The sequence below is a fragment of the Siniperca chuatsi genome, linkage group LG13 (genome assembly GCF_020085105.1).
Source record: "Siniperca chuatsi isolate FFG_IHB_CAS linkage group LG13, ASM2008510v1, whole genome shotgun sequence".
Lineage (NCBI taxonomy): Eukaryota > Metazoa > Chordata > Actinopteri > Centrarchiformes > Sinipercidae > Siniperca > Siniperca chuatsi.
In genome coordinates, this window is record NC_058054.1 from 13,020,182 (window position 1) to 13,045,580 (window position 25,399).

General features: G+C 41.1%; 1 protein-coding gene across 13 annotated transcripts in view; it reads left to right on the forward strand.

The window, feature by feature from the left end:
* The window catches only part of LOC122887390 (adhesion G protein-coupled receptor L2-like), an 86,958-nt gene that overhangs the window by 23,632 nt on the left and 37,927 nt on the right, over positions 1-25,399 (forward strand). For 8 of the 13 annotated variants that reach the window (XM_044220567.1, XM_044220568.1, XM_044220569.1 and 5 more), the window contains exons 3-6: positions 12,767-12,980; positions 17,309-17,418; positions 19,909-19,923; positions 21,108-21,908. In XM_044220567.1, coding sequence (XP_044076502.1) covers positions 12,767-12,980; positions 17,309-17,418; positions 19,909-19,923; positions 21,108-21,908 — 1,140 coding nt within the window. Of the gene's footprint in view, positions 1-12,766; positions 12,981-17,308; positions 17,419-19,908; positions 19,924-21,107; positions 21,909-25,399 lie in introns of those variants that run through there. The other 5 variants (XM_044220561.1, XM_044220571.1, XM_044220572.1 and 2 more) reach the window with 2 other exon arrangements.

The window sequence follows — 25,399 nt, forward strand, 5'->3', positions numbered from 1 at the left end:
ACAGATATAAAAGAAGACAACCAGATTCAAAGGGAGCAGCCACAAAGGTGGGACAAGCACACAGGCACATTACCTGCTGTGAGTGAATGAGAGCCGTTATCTGAGTCTTTAAAGTAAAGAAAGCCAGATTTAGGGGGGATTATGTCGTGCAGTCGGTGTCAACACTTTTAGTTGGTTGTTGTGTTTAAATGCCAAACGGAGAGCAGGCACCTCAGCCTTGATATCTAAATACTGCACAAAAGGGAAATGTAAAAGATTAAGTGGTTTATGTTTGATAGCTGTGTCATATCTGCAGAGACAGGGATCAGAGTTTGTTTAGGTTGTATAGTGTTCCAGCATGGTTAGAGTAAGCAAATGAGAGACGTTATTATGCAGTTTTTCAATAATCAAGTCAGTAGACTCAAGAATCACGTATAAGGAAAATACAAAAAGGAGCAATAGATTCCTTAAAAAGGATTTTTGCTGTGTTTTTTCTGTTAGTTTGAGCTGCTCTGGATAACACACAGTACATTTCTGTCTAAAGGAGATTTTTTTTGATTGTGAAATATTCCTCGGTTGAACATACCAGCTTGCTTGTGTTTCTCCTCAAAAGGTTGTAAAGGTTAACAATACGTCTCAGCACAACATTTGTCTCAAGCAGTGCCATACATTGTGCTGATGGAAGACCCTCCCTCGTGCCACACTGGTATTTCCAGACCTGGGTTTGACTGAATGGGGAAGCTATTGTGCTCTAACTCCTCTCTGGCCCCGGGCCATACACATCCAGCCTGTCATCCATTGATATGCTTGGCTTGCCATTTTATAATTCATATTGAATGCTGCGGGTCCATGGCAGGGCGATCATGAATTATCAGCTAAACCATGGGAGATTCACAGATGACTGGTCAATCTGTGTGGTGAGAACAAGCACAGAGGAAAAAAAAAATCTGATATATCAGTCTTGCATGGAAATTCTGCCCAACTGGAAGTATTTCAAGGAATAAGGCAGGGGTTTGTCATCTGGATTGAATGGACTTTCTTGGGAGCCATATGGAGACCGATAAATCATCACATTTGTTGTATTTTTTTCTTTATTTCTAATACAGTTTTGTCAGCACTTTGCCACAACATGTGGCATTATGCAGCTTTTCAGTTTCTGCACAGAGCACCAGATATATTTTTGTATAGCACTGCGTAAAAATATGCTGTTTTAATAATAACTGAGGACCTGGAAAGTTTTGAATCATAAGAGAACATGAAATTGAAATGAGCCACAGTCACATGAATCTCCAGGATCAGTATTTCAGTCAGAGGAAATGAAATACAATATCACCCTTGATAGGGTCATCCTAGATTTATTGCAATAGCGATTTCCTGAGTGCGCTTTTAGTAAAGCAAAAGCAGCAAGAAATGTTTCCATCCAATATGCGAATGTGAGAGCAAACCTCTTTTCCCTTTAGGAGAGAAGCTTGTGCTTTATTGTGTGTTTAGACTTGATTAAAAAAGTTGCTGTTATATGGCCAGCTGATGAACAAACACTTAATTTAATGGGCTAGGAGCTACAGTTTTTTGACAGTTTGATTTCATTTGTTAAGCATGCTTTAAATCTCACTTGCTCACAGCATCTCAGAGCTGCTCAATTCACACCCCTTATGCTAACAAGTTGTATAAACATTGGACCAGATGCCTACCGCACTCTTTCCTTTTTTAAATGCTGTCCACACTTGTTTTTTTTTTTGTCTCCAGGCAGCCTAATTCAAATAAGAGCTGAGTCCGGCTTACAACCACAAAGTAGTTTGCCTCAGAATCTAAACTTTTGGATTTGCTCAGTGTAAGTCACTGCTTCACAGGAGGGTTCAGCTGTCATAACAAAGTAATGCATTTAATCTTGAGAGGAAGCAGAAGGGTTTCAAATAAAATCAAGTCTGCACTATAGAAAGCTTTACCTTTCTTTGCGTGTGGGGAGGTGTTTGCCAACAATATAAATCAGGTTTGGAACAGATTAAAGTGTTTACGGAGGCAACAAGAACCTGTCAGATTTTAGTGTGGTTCAATGTTCACCGACTACTTTTAAATAGCTTGGAGGCATGTCAGAACTAATTTAATTTGAACAAAAACACACAAGAGCACAAGAGCTAAACAAACATGCAAAAACAAAAGCACGCATATAACATTTAACACCAAAGGGACATTGTGCTAAAGCAATCAAAGCAGATTGTTGCTCTGACTAAATACCTGCGGCAGTGAATTTTCTTTTTTCAACACTCCACTCCAGCTGTTTTAGTCACATACATTTTAAGCATTCATTTGTTAAAGAGAGCTTGATTTTGGAGACACATCACATGTGTAAAAGAACACGAAAGCCATTTGAACAAAAAGCCCCTCGCTGTTAGAAAAAGGAAAAGAGAGCAAGGCTACAATTATATTTACTGGGTGTGAAAATTGTTTAAAAATGATGCATTTGTCTCTACCTGTCCTCCTCGCTCTGTATCAGAAATGTCATAACAGCTCAGATCTCACATTTTTTGTTACTGCTGGTTATGATTTACACAGTAAATGCTTGTGTTAAAGCTAATGTCGACAGTGGGGAAAGGATGGCAATCAATAAAAGAAATTATGATGGATTCTGTAATTGTGCTTTTGTGTGCTTTCTGTAAATCAAGTGTGTGTTTTAGCGTGCACATAGATTTTCTGATGTGTCTGTTCTTAAGACTGAGATGGAGAAAATAATGAGGGACTGATGTGTAAATATAAGATTAAACTGGTTCCACTTTGGTTCGCCTACCAATAGTTCATTTCACTCACTTTTGCATGGCTTATGGTCATATGTGAATCAGTGTGTGTAGAATATCCCTCTCTTTCTGTCTGTGTCTGCCGGCTAGCTCTCACTACAGGCCATGAATGCAGCTCTGTTGCATTCACTGTATTAGTAATCTCCTCAGGGTGAGAGGCTGTGCCATAGAGCATGACCACACATTTTTTTTGTCCAGGAATTAAATGTCACCTCAGGGTGGGTCACCTGCAAACAAAAGGCCACCAGCAGGTATAAACATTCTAAGATAAGGAAGCCCTCTCCTGCTGCGCAGGAAATTGAATAAGTACGCAGCAAGAAAAAAGTCAGAAACAGCGAAGCACAAAGAACGTTTTTGTTTGCCCTACGCTATCGGTATTGACCCCCTCTTGTAGCGTATATCCCCAGTGAGTGTGCAAGGCACAATGGCCTCATCGAAGATGAGGAGCAGGAAACTGTCTGTCATCAAGATCTCCCCATCTGTGAATCTCTTATCAGCGCTCCTGTTTTTTGCTCGCATTGACCGGAATGCTGGTGGAAGGGAATGGGGCAAGGTCGTCACGATCAAGTCAATCCAAGTGGTCAGTGTTCCAGAGATAGCAGGAGGTTATTGCCAAGGAATGTGCTTTACTGACTTTCCTGATAAATCTCAGAGAGACTCCAAATGGAGCTGTATAAAAACCCACAAAGGCTTCCCCTGTTGCACTGTATGTACATATGCATTTGTAGTATGCATACACAGTGTGCTAGCAATATCTCTGCATGCATGGGAGACTCTCGAGGGAATGCTACGATCTACAAAGCGAGGGTCATGTGCTCGATGAAACAGTGATGGAAGGCATACCAATAGTGCTTGAAAATTTTGTAAAAATCTGTGCAGCAAAAGGAAAAATGCAGCAGAATTCGTTAAACCACCTGCCACAAAACAGTCAATGTATGACGACTACAATAGAAACAAACATGACTTTTTTAGCAAGTGAAGCCTCTCCAAAACTAGTTATATCCATTCTGAATATTCATACAAACATAATGTCTAGTTAATCAGATTTAGAAAACCACATTAAACAATCCCTTCAAAACAAATTATTTTCCACTTTCAGCATTAGTTTTATTATTACATTTCCTAATTGTGTCTAAAGAAATAGCAGCTGACAAAGAGGTTACAGCTCAATGCCATTGTAGTAAATAGACAACAAACATCAGTTTCAATATCTGTTCCCACTAATGTGTCTATTGTAACCCTTTTTTTAAATAATTAAAACAAAATCATTAAACCCACAGCCAGTGTAGTCTATTACCTAACATTGTTACAGCTTGCACAGCCAACAGTAGTCAGCTGGCAGTAAACATGCTAGCAGATTAGCTTGCTAGTGGTAATGCTAGCGACTACCATTGTCATGGGACCCTCGCCTTGCAGATTGCAGCAGTCCATGAGTCTCCCCTGTAGGCATATATCGACTCTATTTTCCTGAAACATGGGGTGCCAGCGCAAATCTGTCTGACCAACACATTTTCTTTTAAATTTTGTTGACCAGAAGTCCAGTCCTGGTGCAGCCTACGCAACTGGAAAAGGGACTACAGCAGGATAAACATTGTTAGCAGGAGCTGAGGAAGTGTCCTGAGGACATTCCTGATAAGAATCATCCATTAATCTAAGCCAGCACAGACTCTGCCTTAATTGCATTAAAACTTGTATTTTAATGTGCAATGAAATGTGCACTAGATGAAAAACGTATGTCAAAATGAAAGAGGCAAAACAAAACATACATGAAAGGTTTTTTTATGCACCAACTAAAGCCACAAAAATTTCTTGTGTTAGGATGAAACAGAGAAACACAATTCTATGCCAAAACGAGTACCAAAATTGCACTGCATCACCTCATCTGCATAAGCACAACCTCAACTACACCACTCCATCCACCTAGGCACAAGTGGGTTTGTTTAGTGACACGAAAGTACCGAAATGGACTTGTGAAAGTGAACAGTGAAAGTGATGGCTACTGCAGTCTCTGCGTCTGCATGAAGATGACGCCTGTGTCTCTTATCAGAATTGTCTGTTCATTATTGTCTCAAAGCCCTGATCTCTCTCCCTAGTCATCCTTGTAGTATCTAGTTCATTATTCATGTAATCCATGTTCCAGTTGCAGATACTCCTGACACTTTGTCTATGTGACGTGCTAAGTAAGCCTCCTGGGTTCGGCTCTGTACAGGCACGGCTGGAGGGGGGTGGTGTGGGGGGTGGGGGTGGGGTGGGGCTGGGGATGATTGGGAGGGTGAAATGGGGAGACTCTGCCCCAGCAAACACGAACAGAGACAGAAGCATGTGATGGAGACAAACCCACATCCTCCTCCTCTTTCCCCTCTTCATCCTCCGTTTTTTCCCCTCTCCATCCCCACCCTGAGGGAGGCACCTGACTTATTCTGAGACGTTTTCTTGAGCGGAAAATCCAGCTGGGGTTTAAGTGCAGGGGTAAAATATGGGCTTTGAGGGGAGTTAAGCATCACTCAGGGTAGATCAAACCTGTGAAACTATACCTCTGCTGCACTTAGGAGAGTTTCTTTAACTTACCTCTTTCCGTGTGTTTCATCAACTCCCCTGCAAAAAGAGATGCAACAGTATGTTAGATAGTGAACAAGCAATGAACTAATTCTGTCAAAATGGCACTCTCCCGGGAACATATAGGTTTTTTCATCTTCCAAGTCGAACATTTTTTTCCCTTTCAAATGTTTAGCCTCTGTGACAGTTATTTGTATCTTAATGAAAGATTTGTTTTCTCAGTGGACTATACAAGGTGTCGAATTATACTTTGCTTTAATCTGAGTGATGTGTCCATGGACCAAACAAAAGAAGACATTACATCTGGTAATGTCTCTGCAACTGAATTATTCTTGTCAGTGTGACTTATATTAAGCACTGACCCTCTTTGCATTTAGAGGATTATATGTATTAGTAATGTAATGATGCGCCCCTCTTTCCTTGCTGGTTTTCTTTGATGTGCGCCCACAGGGTCAAGGATCATCCAATCAATCGACAGAGGAGAAAACCTTGATTCTTGCGGCCAAATTAAGACACAGTCATTATAGCCTCCACTTTCAGGCTTTTTTCTTTAGTGCTCACTCCCTTGGGGGAAATTCTTCATCTGCAGTCTTCTGCAGCTGAGCCGGCTGTTCTGTTGAACCAAAATAATCCACCGTGTCGACTGAGCCTCAGTTGTGGCAAAACTTAAACATTTTCTGTGTCTTGTGTAATTCCAGACTGGCATTTCTGCAACATCAAAATAGAACGGTCTGTGCATGTCAAATATTTTGCGTACCTTGTGGGGTTGTTAGATATTTTATAAAGGGGTTTGCATGTTTAAAGGAATATTCTGGTATTTTTCAACCTGGTTCTTATTCTGATAGTTGTGGCTATTTTGACTAATGGGTCATTGTAACTTCGAACTTGGCTTCTCCATTGTAGAGATTTGGAAAATGTGACTTTGGCAAAACAGCATATACTTGGGAGCAAGCAGCGCAAGCCTCCTAAAATAAATTTTTTTCCAAATAAATTTTAATTTTCTCTTTGTATTTCAGTTGATTTTGGGGGGGTGAAACAGTCTCCAGCACAGTCATGTAAATAAACTAGTGTGTGCAGATGAACAGGAAGCTGTTTGGTAAATGGACAACTTGCCCCAGAGGTAGATCCCTACGTAGTTAGCTACAATAGCTAATCCAGTGGGCTACTTACTGTGTTTATTTTAGGTCAGACTCAGAGACAAAATAAAAAAAAAAGTAAAACATTTTGGGAAATACGCTTGTTTGCATTCTTGCTAAGAGTTTGCTAGATGAGAGAGTTAGATATACGATGTAGCTGGAGCCAGCAGCTGGTTAGCTTAACATAAAGACGTTAAAACATTCGTTAAAACAACATGTTGTGGTTTAACGGGGGACAATGTGCTGGACTATTTCTTGGCCAGGTGCAGACATTTTGTGGATTCTGCGCTGGTTGCCCAACAACCTCATGGTGACAACAAGACTCCAGGCACACAGGTCTGGCACACACCCCCTCTGTAAAACCACAACGTGTCATTTTTACACTTCAGTTTATGTACGGATTAAACAGATATGTTGTTTTTAATTGATAAACTTTATAGTGCAGGTAGACATATTTTGTTACCTTTGGACAGGCTAGCCGTTTCCCCCTGTTTTCAGTCTTTGCACTAATTAAGCTAACTGGCTGCTGGTGCTAATCAAGCTAACTGGCTGCTATTTACCATACAAACATGAAAGTGTTATCAATCTTCTCATCTAACTCTCAGCAATAAAAAGCGAATAAGCATATTTCCCCAAAATTTGAAAGTATTCATTTAAATGTGGGGTATGCGATTCTGGAGAAATCTAATACCATGACAAATACCATGATATAGAGCAAACAATAACACAGCAAGTAATGTAACTAATGTTAGCTAGGTTGTGGGTTAGCAAACTGTCCCTACAGCTGCAACGAAGCTAACAGCCAGAGAGGATGAGACGCTTTCCCAGAGCCAGCACACCAGCTCCAGAGAGCGATACTCACAACTCTCCTGCTACTATAGCTAACATCACAACAACGGCACATCTTGGCAAACTAGAAAATAAGCTGAATGCCCATGGGCAAGTCATTTAACGTTACCTGACACACACATCATGGCTGGAATGGCTGGAATAGTGTTGTGTGGCCTAGTCCGAGCCACTTTGTTTATTTCCCATTCACAGAGCCAGGGCTGTGTACAAACTGACCGTGAGGAGATATTTGCTGAGTTTGACGTGTGTTTGATTAGAATCGCATACCCCACCTTTAAATGACTTATGTAAAATTGAAGTTTACTTGGAAAGCTTTAGGAGACTCGTGCAGCTAGCCCCGAACGAAGTTGTTTTGCCAGAGTTGTGTCTCCCAAATCTTCACAATGAAGGCTTGTGCAAAGTTAGAATAACTCAGTAGTCAGAAGGGCCACAATTTTGAGAATCAGACCCAGGTTGAAAATTGGATTTTCTCTTTAAATTCTTGCTGCTCACCTAAAAGAGAAAGCATTACACGCCTGCATCTAGCGTGATAGGATCTAGCTGTCTCTAAATGGACCCACCTGAGGAGTTAACAGGCAGCAGCAGGGTCTGTCACGCTTAGCCTCAGCAATTTGACAAATCCTCACCCTTAAACCCCTTCAACGAGACATGCGTCAACATGGAGCATGTGATTCTCGCCTCCCACCTACTGTGGGGTTTTTTTTAAGTCAAGAAACATTCAAGAGATGCATTAGAGAAAAGGCCATGGCCATGAATGCAAACAGTGTCTTTGGAATTTGAAGAAGACTGAATTCATGTATCACCAGAAAGAGAAAATGACTATGACTCAGAGCACTTTGTCTAACCACAAATGGACTCAGTCCTATATTGCCAGTTTCTATTTTGGAATACTTATATCGGAATCAAGAGTGTCTGATAGCAGTTGTCTGGGAAAGGTGGGTGTAGCCCCGGGGTTTGTGGTCTTGTCTGACACTGTCTTTAGAAACAATTCCCAGCAAGGTGGACGAGAACGGGGACTAAGTGTCATGGGAAATGGTGCCATATGTCCAACTAGATTTTCAGTGTTTCACTGCATTTCGACAGTTGAAATGAAATATGAGCCATTGTTGCATAGTGAAGAGTTCTCGGGGTGTTGTCTGTATCTGAAAAGCAGGTGTTATTTTGCGAATCCCAAATCTCCTTTCTCATCTCCCACCTTGCTCCTGTGTGTCTCTCACTTCTGATGGGCGGTCATGTACTGAATTTGTGAACTTGTGTTGCACATTTTAAGCGGCGACACTGGATGCCTTACAAATTTAGGGATGTGGAAAGGGAAATTTTGAATGCTGTCTTTGTACAGTGTAAGCTGAATTAGACCAAGTATTTAGTTTGGTGGTTTAAAGGCATGTGTATGGACAGTGAAGTGTATTTTTGTTTTATTTAATACATAAAAGGTTTACTGCAGTGGTCTCTTGAATTTTATTTTTTTTAAGCTAATTTTATTCCTTGGCCAGAAATCAAAACATTCCTCTGAACAGATTAGAAATACTACAGTAAAGAACAAAGGAGCTGGAAAAAAATGAGGCAAAACATTCATGATACTTTGTTCCCTAATATTAAGAATTCAAATATGTTTTTCATTTGCTTTGTCCTACTTTATGAATTTCCATTGAAAATCTTTACTCCACCAGAGCAAAACACGCTGTATGACCACTCTGTCACTCCGGATATTGGATTATGGAGGCGTCCCCCGCTGTTGGAGGAAAAGCTTGACTCTAAGATGTGCTCTTTCTTCCAAAGATGTTGGCTACCAGTAATATAGGGAATAAAACAACTTAAAAAGACAAACAATCTTGAAGTACTCCTGCTGTGACCACGGTTGGGGCACTCTTATTTGACTAAAGGCTACACCCTCCTTTATGCTGTAGAGAAAGCGCCCCTGTCAAACCCAAGCCCAGAACAATGGGGGCCAGCCTCAGGGAAACAGGGCCATTTGCATGCAGCTGTTCGCTGTTTCCAGGACCACAAAGGCCAATCAAAGGAACCTTAATGGAGGATGACAAGCGTCAACCCTCCTTTGCTCATGGTCTGTGCCAGCCCTAGCCACTCTGTATACCCTCCAAAAATGGCCCAGTTTTTTTTTTTTACTGATCAAACATTCCTCCAGTTCTTTCTCCCACCGTCTGATGTCCTGACGCAGTGGAGTTTGTAGGGTTAAAGGTTGGTCACGACTGTGCTCTTGAGAGATAAAACACAGAACAGCAAAGATGAACCTCAACATGTGTGTTATGGTCTGATGCTTGCAGTCGCCAAATGGCAATATCTCGACACCAAACCTCCATTATCTCTTCGTTTCATCTCCAGGGTTTTAAAAGCCACCGAGTGTAACTCTGCAGATGGTTTCAGATGCACCCATCTGAGCCACAGTGCCACTTCCAATTTCAAGGGTGTTGATAGAAAACAAAATATGTATTATGAGGTGGGGGATTGTCGTCAGTGAATTATAGGCTGTCAACTGGAGAAGAAGAAAAACTCCCAGAATGCAACATATTGAGAAGCGGTACCGGCCCATGCTTTGCTCTCTTGAGCTCAATAGACAGCTTAGCAGGCAGGTCAGGGGGAGGAATCTGAAAAGCTACTTTCCTCACAGTCACTCTCTGACCAGAATGCATGATAAGGCTTCATGTCAACAAGTCCAGGAATAGGGATCGCAGCCAATTATAGCTAAGTCAAAGTGGTTGCCATGGCAATTTCACTAAATGTTCTATATAAAGCATTATTCAATTCCCTCACTGATTGAGTAATTTAACCTTAATCTGAGGTACACATACAGAGAGAGCAGCCCACTCGCTTTCTTCTTTTAACACACATACACAGGGATCGTGTTATGGATTTTTCCCTGCAGTTTTCTTGACACCGTTTTCCCTGCAGCTGGTGCCCTTCTGTCGCAGTCTTCAACTTCTGCAAAGTTGTGCAGTCAAACAAAGCACAGAACGTGAGATAAAAAGCTTTTCATACCTCCCTAAGACATTGACATTTGTGCACACAAACAATCTTCCTCTCTTTCCAAAATCTCGTAAAACTTGTTTAAAACCGAGGAAATCAACACCTAAATCCAGAAACCTTTTGTTGTCACAAGGTTTTTCCTTCTTAGCTGTTCTTAAATCCTTAGATCTTAAGCAACATCAAGTTAAGTCGACCAAAAATATATCCCTTTGAATTCAGCTCTCCTCCTCCTCATACAGAGTGAAAAATCTCCTTTATATATATTTTAACTTTTTAGACAGATTTGTCATTACTTGCCCAATTACAAGTTGACAAGACAGTCATTAATGAGACAGAGACTATCCGCAGTTTGGAGAAGAAGCAATTTGTTCTTTAGGCCGCCGATACAGTCTCAATACTCCCCCTAATTGATGTAGTGTTAGCCTATGACCAGAGAGATCTATACTGGCGAGGGAGGAGGAGGCCGGCAGGGCACAAGCCTAATCAATCGCTTGGCCTCTGTTGACAGCAGCATGCCATCACGCCATAGTGGTCTGATAGATGGGCAGACTCACCAGTGGACAGCCAGAGAGAAGAGGTTCAAAGGCAGATGGCGTGTGCATGTGTGTGTCCGTGAGGGTGTTTTAGCCGAAAGATGGTCTCTCCGCTCAGAATTTTAAAACCCCATGAAATGCATTCTTTCTGTCTGCTCTCTGTAGCTGCCGTGATAAACCCGTCACTCCTTCCGTGAGGAATGGCAGGCGGGACGATCATTAGTCTTCGTAGTAAAGCTGGCGACTTCATTCTGTGTTTTATCATTCACCATTCTGGACAGGTTTTCTGAAAGGTTTGGGTAATGGTAGTGGTTATTGGAATAGATGGAGTGACCCCACAGCCCTCCACTTATGGTTCGGCTACACTGACGTCTCCTAATGAGGTGATAAACAGTCCAGCTAAGCAGAATCTACTGGCCATTAGATAGATCATGGTATTATAATGAAATGTCTTGTGACCGAATGCCAGAGAATTTATACCATTAGTTTCATATTTTGTTATAGTGCTACCACTACTAGTGTGAGCAGAAGTTTCTCCTAATATGCGATGACTTCAACATTATATTCAACAGTGGATATTTCACAGATGTCACAGATTTTTTTTTTCTTTTTCTGTTTGCTAGTGTGACATGTGCAGACTGACATAGAATATCATTATAACTGAGCCAGGCACAGCAGACTGAAATGACTAGCAGACATGTGGGTCGGGGGTTTCAGGGAAGGAATTTCAAGCCGGAATCACTTCAACTTTGAGCAGTTCAAACAATGCTAATTGCGTCAGGCCCTGACTGTCAAAAGTGTGAGGATAATTAGGGTGAGGGGGCAAAGTGAACCCGGGGTGGTAAGTGTTAGTACATGACAATGCTCGAGAGCCAATAGGAGCATGGAAAAGGTAACAGGCTGAAAGGAGGGCTAATTAGGAGAGAGCAGTGCAGAAAATACAAATGGTAGCTGCCCCCTCAGGGACAGCAAACAATGGCGATTATTGACAGTTCATGCAGCGCTCTGCTTGCACGTCTTAAATGGAACACATTTGCATGTTCTACTTAGATTTTACCTTATTGTTTTCTCAGAATTGCAGACAGTTGCATTTTCCTTTTTAACTTTGGATCATTTTAACCTCAGATAATGGATTTTTCTTTCTATAGTTTTTTTATTGCTTTTTTCTCTCTTTGCAAATCTCCAAATCTGTAGTTCCACCCTTTTCGTGACATGACATTTTATTACTTAGAAAAAGGAAATACAGAGGAATAACCTATTTCAGTGTAATTTGCTGAAAGGGGGTGGGGCAGATTTTAGTGAATTAGTTTATTTTACCCCAAAGTAGAGCTATTTGGTTGCGCACCCATCTGCTGTGTTTCATGTATAGATTTTTCCTCCTGTGTGGATTCCAGACTCTTCGATCGCCGACACTGTAAAATGGATTATATTACACTCCATTCTGCCGGGATTCTGCCTTTTTTTTTCTATCTTCCTTTACAGGGAAAGTAAAGCAAAAGAAACAAATGAGGGGGCTTGTACGACTGTAAAACAAACTATTCTCAGTCCAGATAAGTTTGGGTCTGCGGTGGATGTTCTCTAGATGGAGGCCTTCCTGTTGCTCTGTAGCCTTTGTGTTTGCTCAAGAATTTATGAAGTTACCCTTGGTCTCCAATGACTTAGATTTGATGTCTTAGCCAACATCCAAGACCACAGAGAGATGGAGAGATGAATTGTTTCGTCTTTCTTTCCTCCATTCCTGTATCGCGTGTAATGGCCCGTCTGTTTAAAACTGTGGTAAACATTGGACTGCTGTTGCCTATTTATTTTGTGCCAGTGGATTTTTACCGCATGATGTGTGGTCTTACTGTATTGAATCAGTGATCCTTTTCACTCATTAATTTTATTATTTGCCTAAAGTTTCTTCTTTGTCTTTGTGTCTCTCGCCCTCTGTCAGGGTTCAGCCGTGCGGCCTTGCCTTTCGGGCTGGTCAGGAGAGAGCTCTCGTGTGAGGGATATGCAATTGATCTCCGCTGCCCGGGGAGTGATGTCATTATGATCGAGACGGCCAACTACGGCCGGACTGACGACAAGATCTGTGACGCTGACCCATTCCAGATGGAGAACGTCAACTGCTACCTCCCCGATGCATACAAGATTATATCACAAAGGTAAAACTCTGGGGAGAGGAGGGATCTTATTTCATAAACATAACCAGGAGCTGGGGAGGCAAAATATGGATCTCTTTTTTTTCCCCCCTCTGCACTAACATTTCTGCATACAAAAGAAATGTATCACCCTGCTCGTACAGCCACCTACTTCCCGGACAATTTTCAACATCTCACACCTTTTAAATTTTTTTATTCCTTCATTTACCCAAATCATGTAGGTGGCATTTTGAAATTCAGAAAAGTGGGGCGCAGATTAATTCTTGACAGGCAGGAATTGACATCCGTGCGGCAGAGCTCTTCACACCAGCTGCGCGTTGTTGCTGCTGTTTGAGTCATAATCAGCGTAGCTCAGAGAGACTGTGAGTCACATGAACATCCTCTTAATTCCCTATCTGGAACATTGGGCTTGCTTTGTTCAAACACTTGTACTGCATTGAAGTGGCTTTGCCTCAGGTAGTGAGCAGTGCCCATCATCATGCCTTTTATCCTGGTTACCCTCTCACAGGATGCTGCTTTGCTGTCAAACGACAGCACAGCAACATTTCAGCTCGACTGCTGCTTACCCCTAGAGGTGTGCGTATTTTTAAAGGGCACTGGATGAACTATTCATAAATAGTAACCAGCACAGTTCATCTTCTTCTCCTAACCTGGCCTCCCTTAAGCTTCTGAACATCATCGCCCACCATCTTACACCTCTGGATTTTTCCCAGATTAATTTACTTTTGTATTTACTCCCATGAGATGCAGCACTACAGAATAGCTCAGGAATAGATCAAGTCCTCCTGTCTTACTCTGTCTTTCTAAATTTACAGCTGAGTCCCAGTACTCTCATACAGTAACACGCCGCTGACAGTGTCCATGCCCCTTGGTTTGACTGCAACCTGCTACATTGTGCACCACATCTGTTGACAAGTCAGACTCTCACTTGCTGGAGCTGCACTTCAAACTTATCTCCATCGAAGATTCCCTGGAGGCAGTGTGCGAGTGAAGGCTTTGAGAAGACTCTGCACCGCAAGCCCTTAACCAGAATTATTCTAATGATTCAGATCAGAGGAAATGGGCTCCTGACCGTAATTAAGGTTGATGCGATAACCAGGGATGTTAAAGCAGTCACAAAGCTTTGGGAGACTCTAATCAGTCCTCCTTCCGTCTGCAGCAAACTAAAACAAGGAGGATATTTAAACTACGCCACATTAAGACACAATGTGCTGCCAATATCGGGAAGATTAACAAAAGGCAATAGCACCACAGACAGATAAACAAACATATTAAACAAGATTGGGGAGATAGAAACAGTGGGAAGTCTGCAGCACAGAGTGGCAGTTTTTTTGGTTTGGAAATTGCAACCAAAAGTATTCATCAGCAGCTCGTTTATCACAACAAAAACAACTAGACAGGAATCAAATGGTTTGATTTTCAAAAAACATCTACATCAACGTTTTTGGCAAGAAAAAGGTTTGATTGTTGACAAAAAAGAAAAGTGGCTGGATGAAAAATGTATGAAGGAACTGATAGAATGGATACTTTTGATATTCAGGTGATCATTCCCTCAGAGATGTACTATAAATGGACAGTATGTCTGACCTCTCTCTCTCTGCCGGTCTTGTTGTCTCCACCTCTCTGTCTTCTACTAGTGTAGGTACAAAAACTATTCACACACAAGAAGGTACTCTAAATAAGGCTGCTTTGCTGACTTGCATTACCTTATTTCAATGGTCACCCATTCTCTGACCCAGTGTAACTAACAGAATAAATCTTTTACCCGGTCAGAGGTGCAGCTCTTCGATAGAAAGCAAGCAGAATTCAAACACTTTACTACCATGAGATTGTGCTCAGTGCAATAGAGATTAAATGCAGTGATTTCAATAGCAGTTTAAAACGGAGGAAGCATGTCAAAATGCTTAGCAACAACACCTCCCTTTTCTCCAAAGCAGGAGCATCTAAAAATTGCAGTACAATAAATGCCAGAGTGAATTCTTACTATCTGAAAGACATTAACAGTGGTGGAAGAAGTATTTAGAACTTTTGCTTAAAGCTGCACTAATCAATGAATCAAATGAACATGGTCATTTGAAATGTGAAAAGGGTCGCTTTCTGCAGTTCCCGTCAGCTTTAATGTCTTTCAGCTCATTGTTTTGGTTATTCGGCCTGCAACTTTAATGTTTTTGTTCAGTCTCACCGCACTCATTGAGCTCTTTTCCAGCCAAAGCAGGCCGCTGTTTTCAGCAAAAATGCTCTGATAAACTGACTGTACACCACCTGCTCAGCAACAGACACAGTTAGCAACTAGCTGGTGAACATAGTGGAGCATTTAGAAGCTAAAGAGACAGATATTTCTCTCAGGAGTTAGTGGAGACCAAAACTGAGCTAAAAGAGAGTGAATATTGGATTTACATATAGCAGGTGGCCAGAAACACGACTCCAAATGAATGCTAATGTTGCTCCGTGTCTTCTGTATTTGTAAATAGGCATTTTTTTTGCAAACACACAATATCAGCTTAAAAGGTGATACTATGTCAGAGTTGTGTTTATAGCTTGTTCGTGGCAAAAAAAAAAATCAGTTAATGCAGGTTTAACTAAAAGTAGCAAAGAAATTAAAAAATACATTACAAGTAAAAACCCTTTATTAAAAGTTTTACTTTAGTAAAAAATACTTAAGTATTAACAGCACAAAGTAAAAATAACTGATGCCGACGGCTCCTTTCAAAGTGTGTATTATATGTATTTTATATTTGGATTATTATCACAGATGCATCAACATTTAAGCAGCAGTGTAATATTGTAACTGGTGGAAGTGGAGCAAATATTATTATGTATAAATGTTATTATAATTACACATCTGCTAAGTAACTATAGCTGTCAGTTATATGTAGTGAGGTAGAGTACATTATTTTCCTGTAAAATGAAATGAAGTAGAAGCACAAAGTAGCATAAAATGAAATACATAAGTAAACAACAAGTATCTGAAAATTGTACATAAGTACAGTACTTGAGTAAATGTACTTTCTGCTATTCGGAGCTAGTGTCAGTCAGACCTATAAACTCTGAACACTGAATTAAATAGAGTATCAGGGTGTATTTAAAGTGTTTCTGCTGTCAGTCACATTTTGATATAGTGACCCTTCTCCCTCGCAGCAGCTCTCACTGCAGAGAAGCAATAAAAATACATCTCTTAAGTGCAGCTGGCACCATATTGTCAGTGATGTTTAAACCAGTGCTGATGATGCTATTTGTTATCTTCACAATGGACTTTGCGCCTTTTTAAGGGTTTTTGTTATGAAAATGGAGAGCTGGATTTAGAGTGTAGCTTCTCTTTCTGGTTAATGTACATACTTTTACCTTTTTATTCGTTACTTCTGCATAGTTAAAAGTGCACAGTCAAGGCTTTGTGTAGTTGTTGTGCAGCACAATCCCATTTTGCAGCCACAGAAAACCTCTTGAATTACTAATGATTTTTTGAAAGTCATGTCCAATGTTGAAATGTATGTCCAACTTGCATGACTGCTACTGACCTTCTGAAATATTTATGTCAAGCTTGCAAATTGTTGAATGTCCTATTTTGGTGCCAATTTTTCCTTGTTTGCCTCTGTTACTGCTGACATTATTCTCAATCCCTCGGCCTCAAGAGAGCTTGATTGAAGTGGAGCCAATTTCACCCTATAGAGTATTTACACAAATTCAGTCCTCTGCTGTTCTTCTTTTCCCTCTCCCTCTTGAACTTTTTTAGCACCCAGAAACATCTGCACACACACACACACACACACACACACACACACACACACACACACACACACACACTAACTTTGCAATTCACACATCAGACTGTAAATTCACTGAGGGACACTATTTCATACTGGAAGGCAAATACCTCTCATAGAAACGAAACAGTCACGTGGTGTTTGTTGCGTACATGCAGAGGATCCGCTCCGTTTCACCAGAGGCCACCATTCCAGTCCACTGCATGTCACCGCCACCTGTCGTGTGTGTTTTAATGAATGTCTTCCCTTTCAATAGCGGTATGAAGACGCTGTTAAAGGAAATGCCATCGCTAATTCCTAACATGCCTTTCGCTGCTCTCTCACTCTGTTATTCATTATCACATTCATTCACATTAATTTACTCTTCCTTAATGCTTTCATCCCTCTCTCTTTGTTTGCCAAGGTTTAAACTAGAATGAATATGTGACAGCCCTGGCTGGGATTTCGTCAATTTCTTTTTAGCCGTAACAATGAACTTTCCCCCCTCTGTGTTATTAATGTTGTCTTTGCCAAGTACTCTTGGTGTGGGTAGTCATGATGAAATCTCTGGTCAATCTTTTTTTTTTCTAGGTGCAACAACCGTACGCAGTGTGTGGTTGTCACTGGCTCTGATGTCTTTCCTGATCCATGCCCTGGCACCTACAAGTACTTAGAGGTCCAGTATGAGTGTGTTCCCTATAGTAAGTATCGCCATCCAAATCTCATACTGAACTCTTATTGTGTGCTTTTAAAATGTCTGTAGACTAGACATATGTGCTGTAACTACAGACTCTCTTCAGTTGCAAATATGTGTTTGTTTTACAGATGATACTTCAACTGGAAACTGGAAGTATTTGGAAGGAGACTAGCATTAATAATGATAAATTAAGTTGAAGTATTTAGTGTTGGAGTCATTTAAAGGGTCAGTTTCACCAAAATTACAAAAATAAACTATTTTCTCAATTACCTACTACTTTTGGTTTTATTTGTTCAGGTTTGGATATATCCATCTTAAGGGTTGGGTGCTGCTTCCATTTTGGATCTGGTTCCCGGTTGGCAAAATACCCAGATTCGTTAAGCTCAAAGGCCAGAGAATCTCTCATTGGACCTTATTGGACATGTTAATTAATGTTAATTCTGTAATGGCTTAAATTAGCTTCTGGCTGTTGTCTGGTTAATGTGCTCTCTGCAAGCCAGTGTCTGTACTCAGCCAAAGATTGTTTGTGAGGGAAAAGATGTTGAGAAAACTGTAACACCACCCTATGACTGTGAGTAGACTGGGTGTTTTTTTAGTTCAGCAAGACATAACATAACATTTCTTGTCTTCTTGTCTTTGTAGCTACAGGTTGCGAACATGAATTGGCTGCCGCGTTTTAGTGTATGTGATTACTGATATAAATTGAATCTTTGAGTTTTAGTTATTCATATGTTTAGTTATTTAGAAATGTTGAAAGCTAGATCTGATTAGATTAGATTCGAACGGGGATTCGAAAGGATTCAAATATGATAAGATTCGATACTAGATTTTGATTCAGTACAACGTTAACGAACCCTTTCACTGTCTGTGTGAGATTTTTGCTTCCACCCCAGTACAACAGCAGTAAATAACATTTGTGGTTTTTTAGTTTCTGGTGCTCATAACATTGAAAAATAAAATTTCAACAGCAAAATCTTCTTCAGAAACAGTGTCCCTGTTACTATGGATAATCCACAGAACTCTCTGTGAAAGGTTTTGATTGGAACAACTTCCTACTTAAGAAATAGTCCCTATAAAAATGTTTTGTTTTCACTGCTGTGAGCACCACACACAAAATTTCACTCACTTTTATTGTGTTTGGGAAGTGGAAGAAATCTCAGAGGCAGATATTTCCAAACCTGGGCAAATAAAACCAAATCTATCTGCATTGCTAGATACCACTTGGGGGTAACTGAGATTTTTTTTTCTTGTAATTTGAATGAACTGACCCTTTAAATGGCTTTTTATAACCGTGACTTTAGATTTGGTGTCTTTTGCTGAGATAATAAAGGAGAGATTATAAAGAAATGGGTACATTATAGGTCTTACATCAGTTCATTATGTTCACTAATGTTCTGTGGAAACATATTACAGATGATACTAGAGTAAAACAGTGATAAAAATCCTAAAAGTATGAGATGATTCTGCATCTTTTAACCAAATTCCTGTATTTGGTCATGGATCACATTGTTTTTCTGTGAAAATGGTTTAATTAAATGTACTGTGGAGTTGGTTAAATCCGGCACTATTTTAAACTCTGTCTATGGTATCTGATTTGAGTTAATCTACATTAAAAGGGTGTTTTAGAGTAGTTTACAGAGCAGCTTTAGGCTTCAACCCAGCCTGTGAAAGTACTTAGTATTTAAATTGATGAATTGTAAACATTTTCAGAAATATTCACCTCTTTTTTTTCTTCTTTCAAACAGACCTCCCTTTCACCTCCTGTCCTGACCCCCCCCCCAACTAACCTCTTGCTCTCATTTTTTTTAACTTCCAATCTTTCACATATTGTCTCAAGCCTCTCCCCCTCCACCCAGTGTATGCAGCTTCAACAGTCCACTAAAGAAACTCCATATTAGGCCGACTGTTCATCAGTCATTTCATGTGCCGTTGCTCTCTTTGGCTCATTTAAGAATTTGGTCTGTAACATTAGCACCGTGTCATGTTTTATGTGTGTGGGCGAGTTTGGAATCAAGTTTTGATTTGTGTTTATAAAGTTTGAACAAGATCCACCCTCAGTCAATACATGCCAAAAATAACTCTTGTGCTGTTTTTCTAAGAATGTTATCCATCTAAATATGACTAGGAGATTTTTTTTCTCCTGCCACTTAGGAGAACCATTTTTAGGGGGATTTATTCTGCTTTTACAGTGGCCAATGCATTATTTTGTTGGCAGTTAAAGACAGTAGGAATGAAAAGTTTAATGTGCTGGAAAGCATGGCACATAGCTTGTCTCCAGCCATAACTTGTCTGCTTTTATATCCTAGGATGAGAGGCCGTTTCACTAACAAACACCTTTTTTCCCCCTAGCTCTTCTTCCCAAAGCAGGCCTGCAGTCCATCTCATGGTCATATCCACCAACTAATTCTTCTCTTTGTACCTGGTAGTTGTCTCATGATAACATTTCTCTCCCTTTTGCATTCTTTTTTGCTTTCTTTTCCAATGCCTGAAATAGAAGTGGAGCAAAAAGGTAAATGAGTGGTCTAGTCCCCCCTCCCCCCCCTCTGGCTCCTTGTTCTGTGGTGTTGAGTACAGCTCCCCTCACGTCTCCTCCTCCCCCTCCTGATTGCCTCTCCTGTCAAATGCTAAACCCATAGGAGGATTGTTTGCACCCACGGAGTCCAAATGAATTTCTAAACAGAATTTCAAATGACATTCACGGTCATCGAATGTAGTTTTTTTTCTCTCAATGTGAAAGAAAACACCAACTGTTGGGTGTTGATTTGTTTCAGGGACTCTTGCCTAGCACTGTGTTAACCCTTGAAGAATAAGTAGTTGTGTATATATATTCTTATTTGGCACAGTCTTAGTTTGCTTGGCCCAACTTCTGCTGCACCCATAGCACGTGATGTGAAATAGCAGTGATGGCTGAGTGAGATTGGCACAGATAAGAAAAAAAATGTTTGAAAGGAAAACAAGAATTCACTGTGTCCCTTTTTATCCAGAACCAATTAATATAAAACCGTCTAAATGGGAACCTTGCCATGGCCTCGCTCACCCATCAGTGGTTACTCTTGTCTTTTGCCACAGAAGTAGTGAAAATCCTTACCACTGTTCGATCTACTCCTCAACCTCCACTTTCATTTTACCTCTGCTTTGCTGCCGCCACCACCATTGACAACCTGTTTTTCACTCTTATCACAAGATGTGAAGTATGTTCCCTTATCATTTTGGTTTATGACCTCAGTCATGTGAATATGCATGTGCAGTGTGTCCATGTACCCAGCTGTTCATGTGGCATTTGACGTCAGAGACAGGCTGGTATTTAAAAAAAAAAAATAGCGTGACCTCTACTTCTCCCATTTCCCTTGTCTTTCATTTGCAGGATTTTTACCTTTTTTGTTCACATTTTATTTTGTTTTGTCCCTGTTAGGATGTAGCGGCAAACCCTTGAGATGCAAGTTCTCTTAACCTCACATTTCTCATTCTGAATAATCACTATGACACATTCATTTATTTTCTTTTTTTCCCTATTCATTAGCAATAGTACAAAAGCACTAGTTAAGATTCCTCCAAATTCACAGTCCCTGATCTTTTTGTCCTTCACTTGATTTGTACAGCAACGAGAATGATGCGTGTCAAATGTGTTAAGTAGCCTATGCTTGAAATATTTTGCCTTATTGTATTTTGTTTCACTCTCTTCTCTGTCACTAGTTTTCATTTGTCCCGGGACTCTGAAGGGTGTAGGAGACGCCACCTTCCTGTTTGAGGCAGAGCAGCAAGCGGGGTCTTGGTGCAAAGACCCGCTGCAGGCCGGTGACAAAGTCTTCTTCATGCCCTGGACGCCCTACCGCACTGACACCCTCATCGAGTACGCCTCTCTGGAGGACTTCAAAAATGGTCGCCAGACGACAACCTATAAACTGCCGCACCGTGTTGACGGAACAGGCTTCGTGGCCTATGATGGTGCTATCTTCTTTAACAAGGAACGCACTCGTAATATTGTCAAGTTTGACCTGCGCACTCGCATCAAAAGTGGCGAGGCTATTGTTAATAATGCCAACTATCACGACACCTCACCTTATCGCTGGGGTGGCAAGACGGACATTGACCTAGCAGTAGATGAGAGGGGCTTATGGGTAATCTACGCCACAGAGCAGAACAATGGGCGCATTGTGGTGAGCCAGCTCAACCCATACACTCTCCGCTTTGAGGCCACATGGGAGACAGCGTACGACAAGCGCTCTGCTTCTAACGCCTTTATGGTGTGCGGCGTGCTACACGTGGTGCGCTCGACCTACGAAGAGAATGAGAGCGAGGCCAGCAGGAGCCAAATTGATTACATCTACAATACCAAGCTGAGCCAGGGCGAGTACACTGACATCCTCTTCCCCAACCAGTACCAGTACATCACAGCTGTGGATTACAACCCCAGGGACAACCAGCTATACGTGTGGAATAACTTCTACATCCTGCGCTACGACCTGGACTTTGGGCCACCAGATCCTGGTGAAGGTGAGAGCTGCTCCATTATTTGTTTAGTTCATTGTCTTTATGTTGTTCTTCTATTGTTTGTTTGCAGCATGGCGTGACACAGATAGCTGCCTTTTAATTTTGGATGCAATTCAGGTGTGATAAAGAAAAGAGGGTTGTGTTAGTCTTGGGGAAAGGGCTCATTTGCAGACAGAAATTACTGATTCACCTTGGAATGAGGGATAGCTCCCAGTGGGATCACACCGTTTCAAAAACCTGTGTCTTTATTACCATGAGGCAAGCTGAGGCACTAACTCCAGCTGAAGCTTGGACCCTATCAAATTCTTTAATCTCAGGCCTCATCCAAAACCATTATGAATATATATATATATATAATATTCTGGGAATACTACTTGAGAAGTATTGTGCACAGAATAGAGGTTATCCTCTACTCCTTACCTTGGGATTTCAAGTTGTGTTGCCATGGCTACCCTCATCAACTTCACAGAAGCCATTTTTTTTTTTGCAATAGATAAGGAGATAATCAACATCCTATTGTGGTATAATATTTCTTAAACCACCAGGCTGAAGTGTGTGTGAGTTATGTACCACATGGTGAATCAGGGTAGAGGAAAGGCTAGAAACAGAGATCAATTACAGTGAAGGATCTTGTCAGGCGGTTAGGGGGCTTAAATTAATCTGTGAAGTGCTGAGAGGCGACATATGTGTCATCAGACAGGGACCTTTCATTAAACCTATGATGGGCTTAATTACCTCACTGCAGCCACCTTACCCCACAGAGCCGGGCTAAGTCTCCTGTATAAAGTGGGGAAACAAGGAGCTTGACCCGACTTCATGTTATGTTAGAGACTCAGGTTGCCCCTGAGCGCTGGTCTGGATTATCTTATGATTTTTAACTTCTGGATATTTGGGAGGGGTTGCCAGGGGGAAATCTGATTCTTGACCTGAGCAGTTGAACGGGGGTTTGGCGTTATGTCTCAATGGTGTGCTCCTGAACTCTGGCCTCTTGTCAACACGTCTGTTTGTTTTCCTGCCGCTCCCTGGAATCTCCCTATCATGATAACTCAACACCCAAGGGGGGTTCCAAGTTTGTGTCTGTTTTGCTGAACAACCAAATCCTCAATTAAGAGTATGTTAGACCAGATATGAAAAATACTCAAACTTTAATGAGTTCTCCATGCATGCAAACTGTCTGCTCAACTGTTCACGTCCTGATGTATGTAAATGTAATTAACAACTGAATTATCATAATTACCCTCCTTGTCTCAAAAGAGGCTCAGGGAGAGGAGGAAAGTGGCCATCACAGAGCATTTTCAATGAAGGGTTTAATGCGCTCTCTCAGCTACTGTAATGCCTCGGTAAACATAAATGCCACATAGGCTTAGTGTTGCCACTTGCTGCAAGAACAGTGCATTTAATCAAGGAACACAATAGAACATAGTTGTTGATTTCCCTCATTATTCTAAGTACCCGTTTCCTACCACTGTTTTGTTATTGGGAGCCAATCAGAAATGCGTCCTTGCAGCAGAACTTGTCGCGGTGGATCATTCAGTGTGTTTTATGGGAACATTTTCAGATGTTGTGAGCTCAAGAAGGAGAAAGGAGGCATCTCGAGATGCCACGGCCAGCAGCAGCATGTTGGGCTTTGTGAATGGCACTTGAAAATAATTGGTTCTTGTTTATTAGGTTTTTTCAGATCTACACCTTTAACTTCTTTACTGTGTAGCTATTAGGATTTATTGCTGCCCATGATATGGCGTTGAATTAAACAACCTATTCTGCAGGGTAATCTAATGGTGCTGAAATAATGTCTCTCTCTCTGAAACTGAGGGGCACTTGAGGCGTAAAGGAAATTAATTGTGCCCATTAAGATTCATCGACCACAGAGTGAAGTTACTTCGAACACCAAACCCAGTGTATTTCTCTCCTTTGTAGAACTCATGTAACACAATGAGCGTCTGTGTCCTTTTCTGTCAGAAGCATCAACCTTGGCTGTAATGCTCATCCTAGAGAGGCGCTGAAGTGCCGGCAGGATTACAGGTTTATATTTATAAGGGAGTTTTAGCAAAGTGATCAAAGCAGAAAATAATTGACCTTAGCAACTTGTCGGTATTTCCTTTAACTTGTGTAGAGTGTTTGTAACACTACGGGTTTCTTAAATCTGGCCCTGGCTGAAGTGATTAGCAAAGATCATTCCCCACATTGATCTTTTTCTGCTTATTGTTCCTAACAGTTCACATGCATTTAAAGAAAATGTTTATGCTCTACTAATGCATTGTGAACACAAAGCAGCAGCGATCAATACTTTTCCTCAGAGGTCTCTCTAAAAGAGGTGCATGCCAATAAAAAGCACACCTAAGTGCCCTCTGTTACAAAACTTAGAGGGACACCGCCAATGTATTCTCTGTGATGTGCAGAGGCATTAACTGATTTCAGTCCAATGAATTCAAAAAACCAATCAGAAGAGCCAGTAATTGCCGAGAGCATTTCAAACTAACAAGGAGAGAAAGGAGAAAATTAATTTGTCTTTGAGGTAGCATTGATCTGAGGTCTTAAAGACGAGTGGCATGAAATTAATGGCTTTGTCCGAAAGGCTTTGCCACTCGGCGTAATCTGTTAGCAGTGAGCACAAGTGGGCTCTGCGCTGAATTGAAATGTCAAGAAAAAACACTATTTCATAACCTGTATGACACGTGATAGATATCTATCAATACAAAGCTGATGTTTTTTTTTTTTTTGCTCAGCCATTTTGTGGCTAAACCCAGCTGCGCACCTTGCTGCACTTTGGTTTGCTTTTATATCCCTGAACGACGCCTCCAGGTGAGCCTTCAAGACAGAGGACATTTATAGATGTATCATGCACTAAGCCTGTGTTCCACCCTCTGAAGCATGATGTTCGACAACAGAAATAGAGGCTGAAGTAAAGGAGTAAGGAGATTTGCAAGAGCTCTAATTGTTCTGCTTCTTGCCATGGATCAACCTTGGCAAGATTATGGAAGGAAATTGTTTAAACGGACATTACAGGCATAGACGACAGAGAGTTTTGAAGTGTTTTTTCTCAGAACTTTTTTTCTGTTAGCACATATATATCTTCCTGTCTGCATGTGTGTCTTTTTTGAAAGCTCCTCTGTCACCTTCCACTGACTCTGACTCTAGTCGTGACTGCACAAGTCTGCTCCTCCACAGTACTCAGTTTCAGGCCTCGTAAATTACCCAGCACAGGCACAGGATATGTCCGGCAGAGCTTTTTCTGTCTACTGCTCTTTAAAGAACAAGTAAGTGCCAATAAAGCACTGAGCCCCGCAACAATTTCTCGACAGCTTGAGTTTTTTCATTTAGCAGAAATAATGACATATTCCACAGTTTTGGGATAAGAAACTGCACATGATTTGTCTTGTGGGCCTTTACCTTCCATGCCAAGCCATGTGCTCCCATCTCGTAGGCTTGAATGAGGCAGAACAGCATGAGTGCATATAAACAGCCTAATGTAAAATTCATGTCTTGTGGGATTT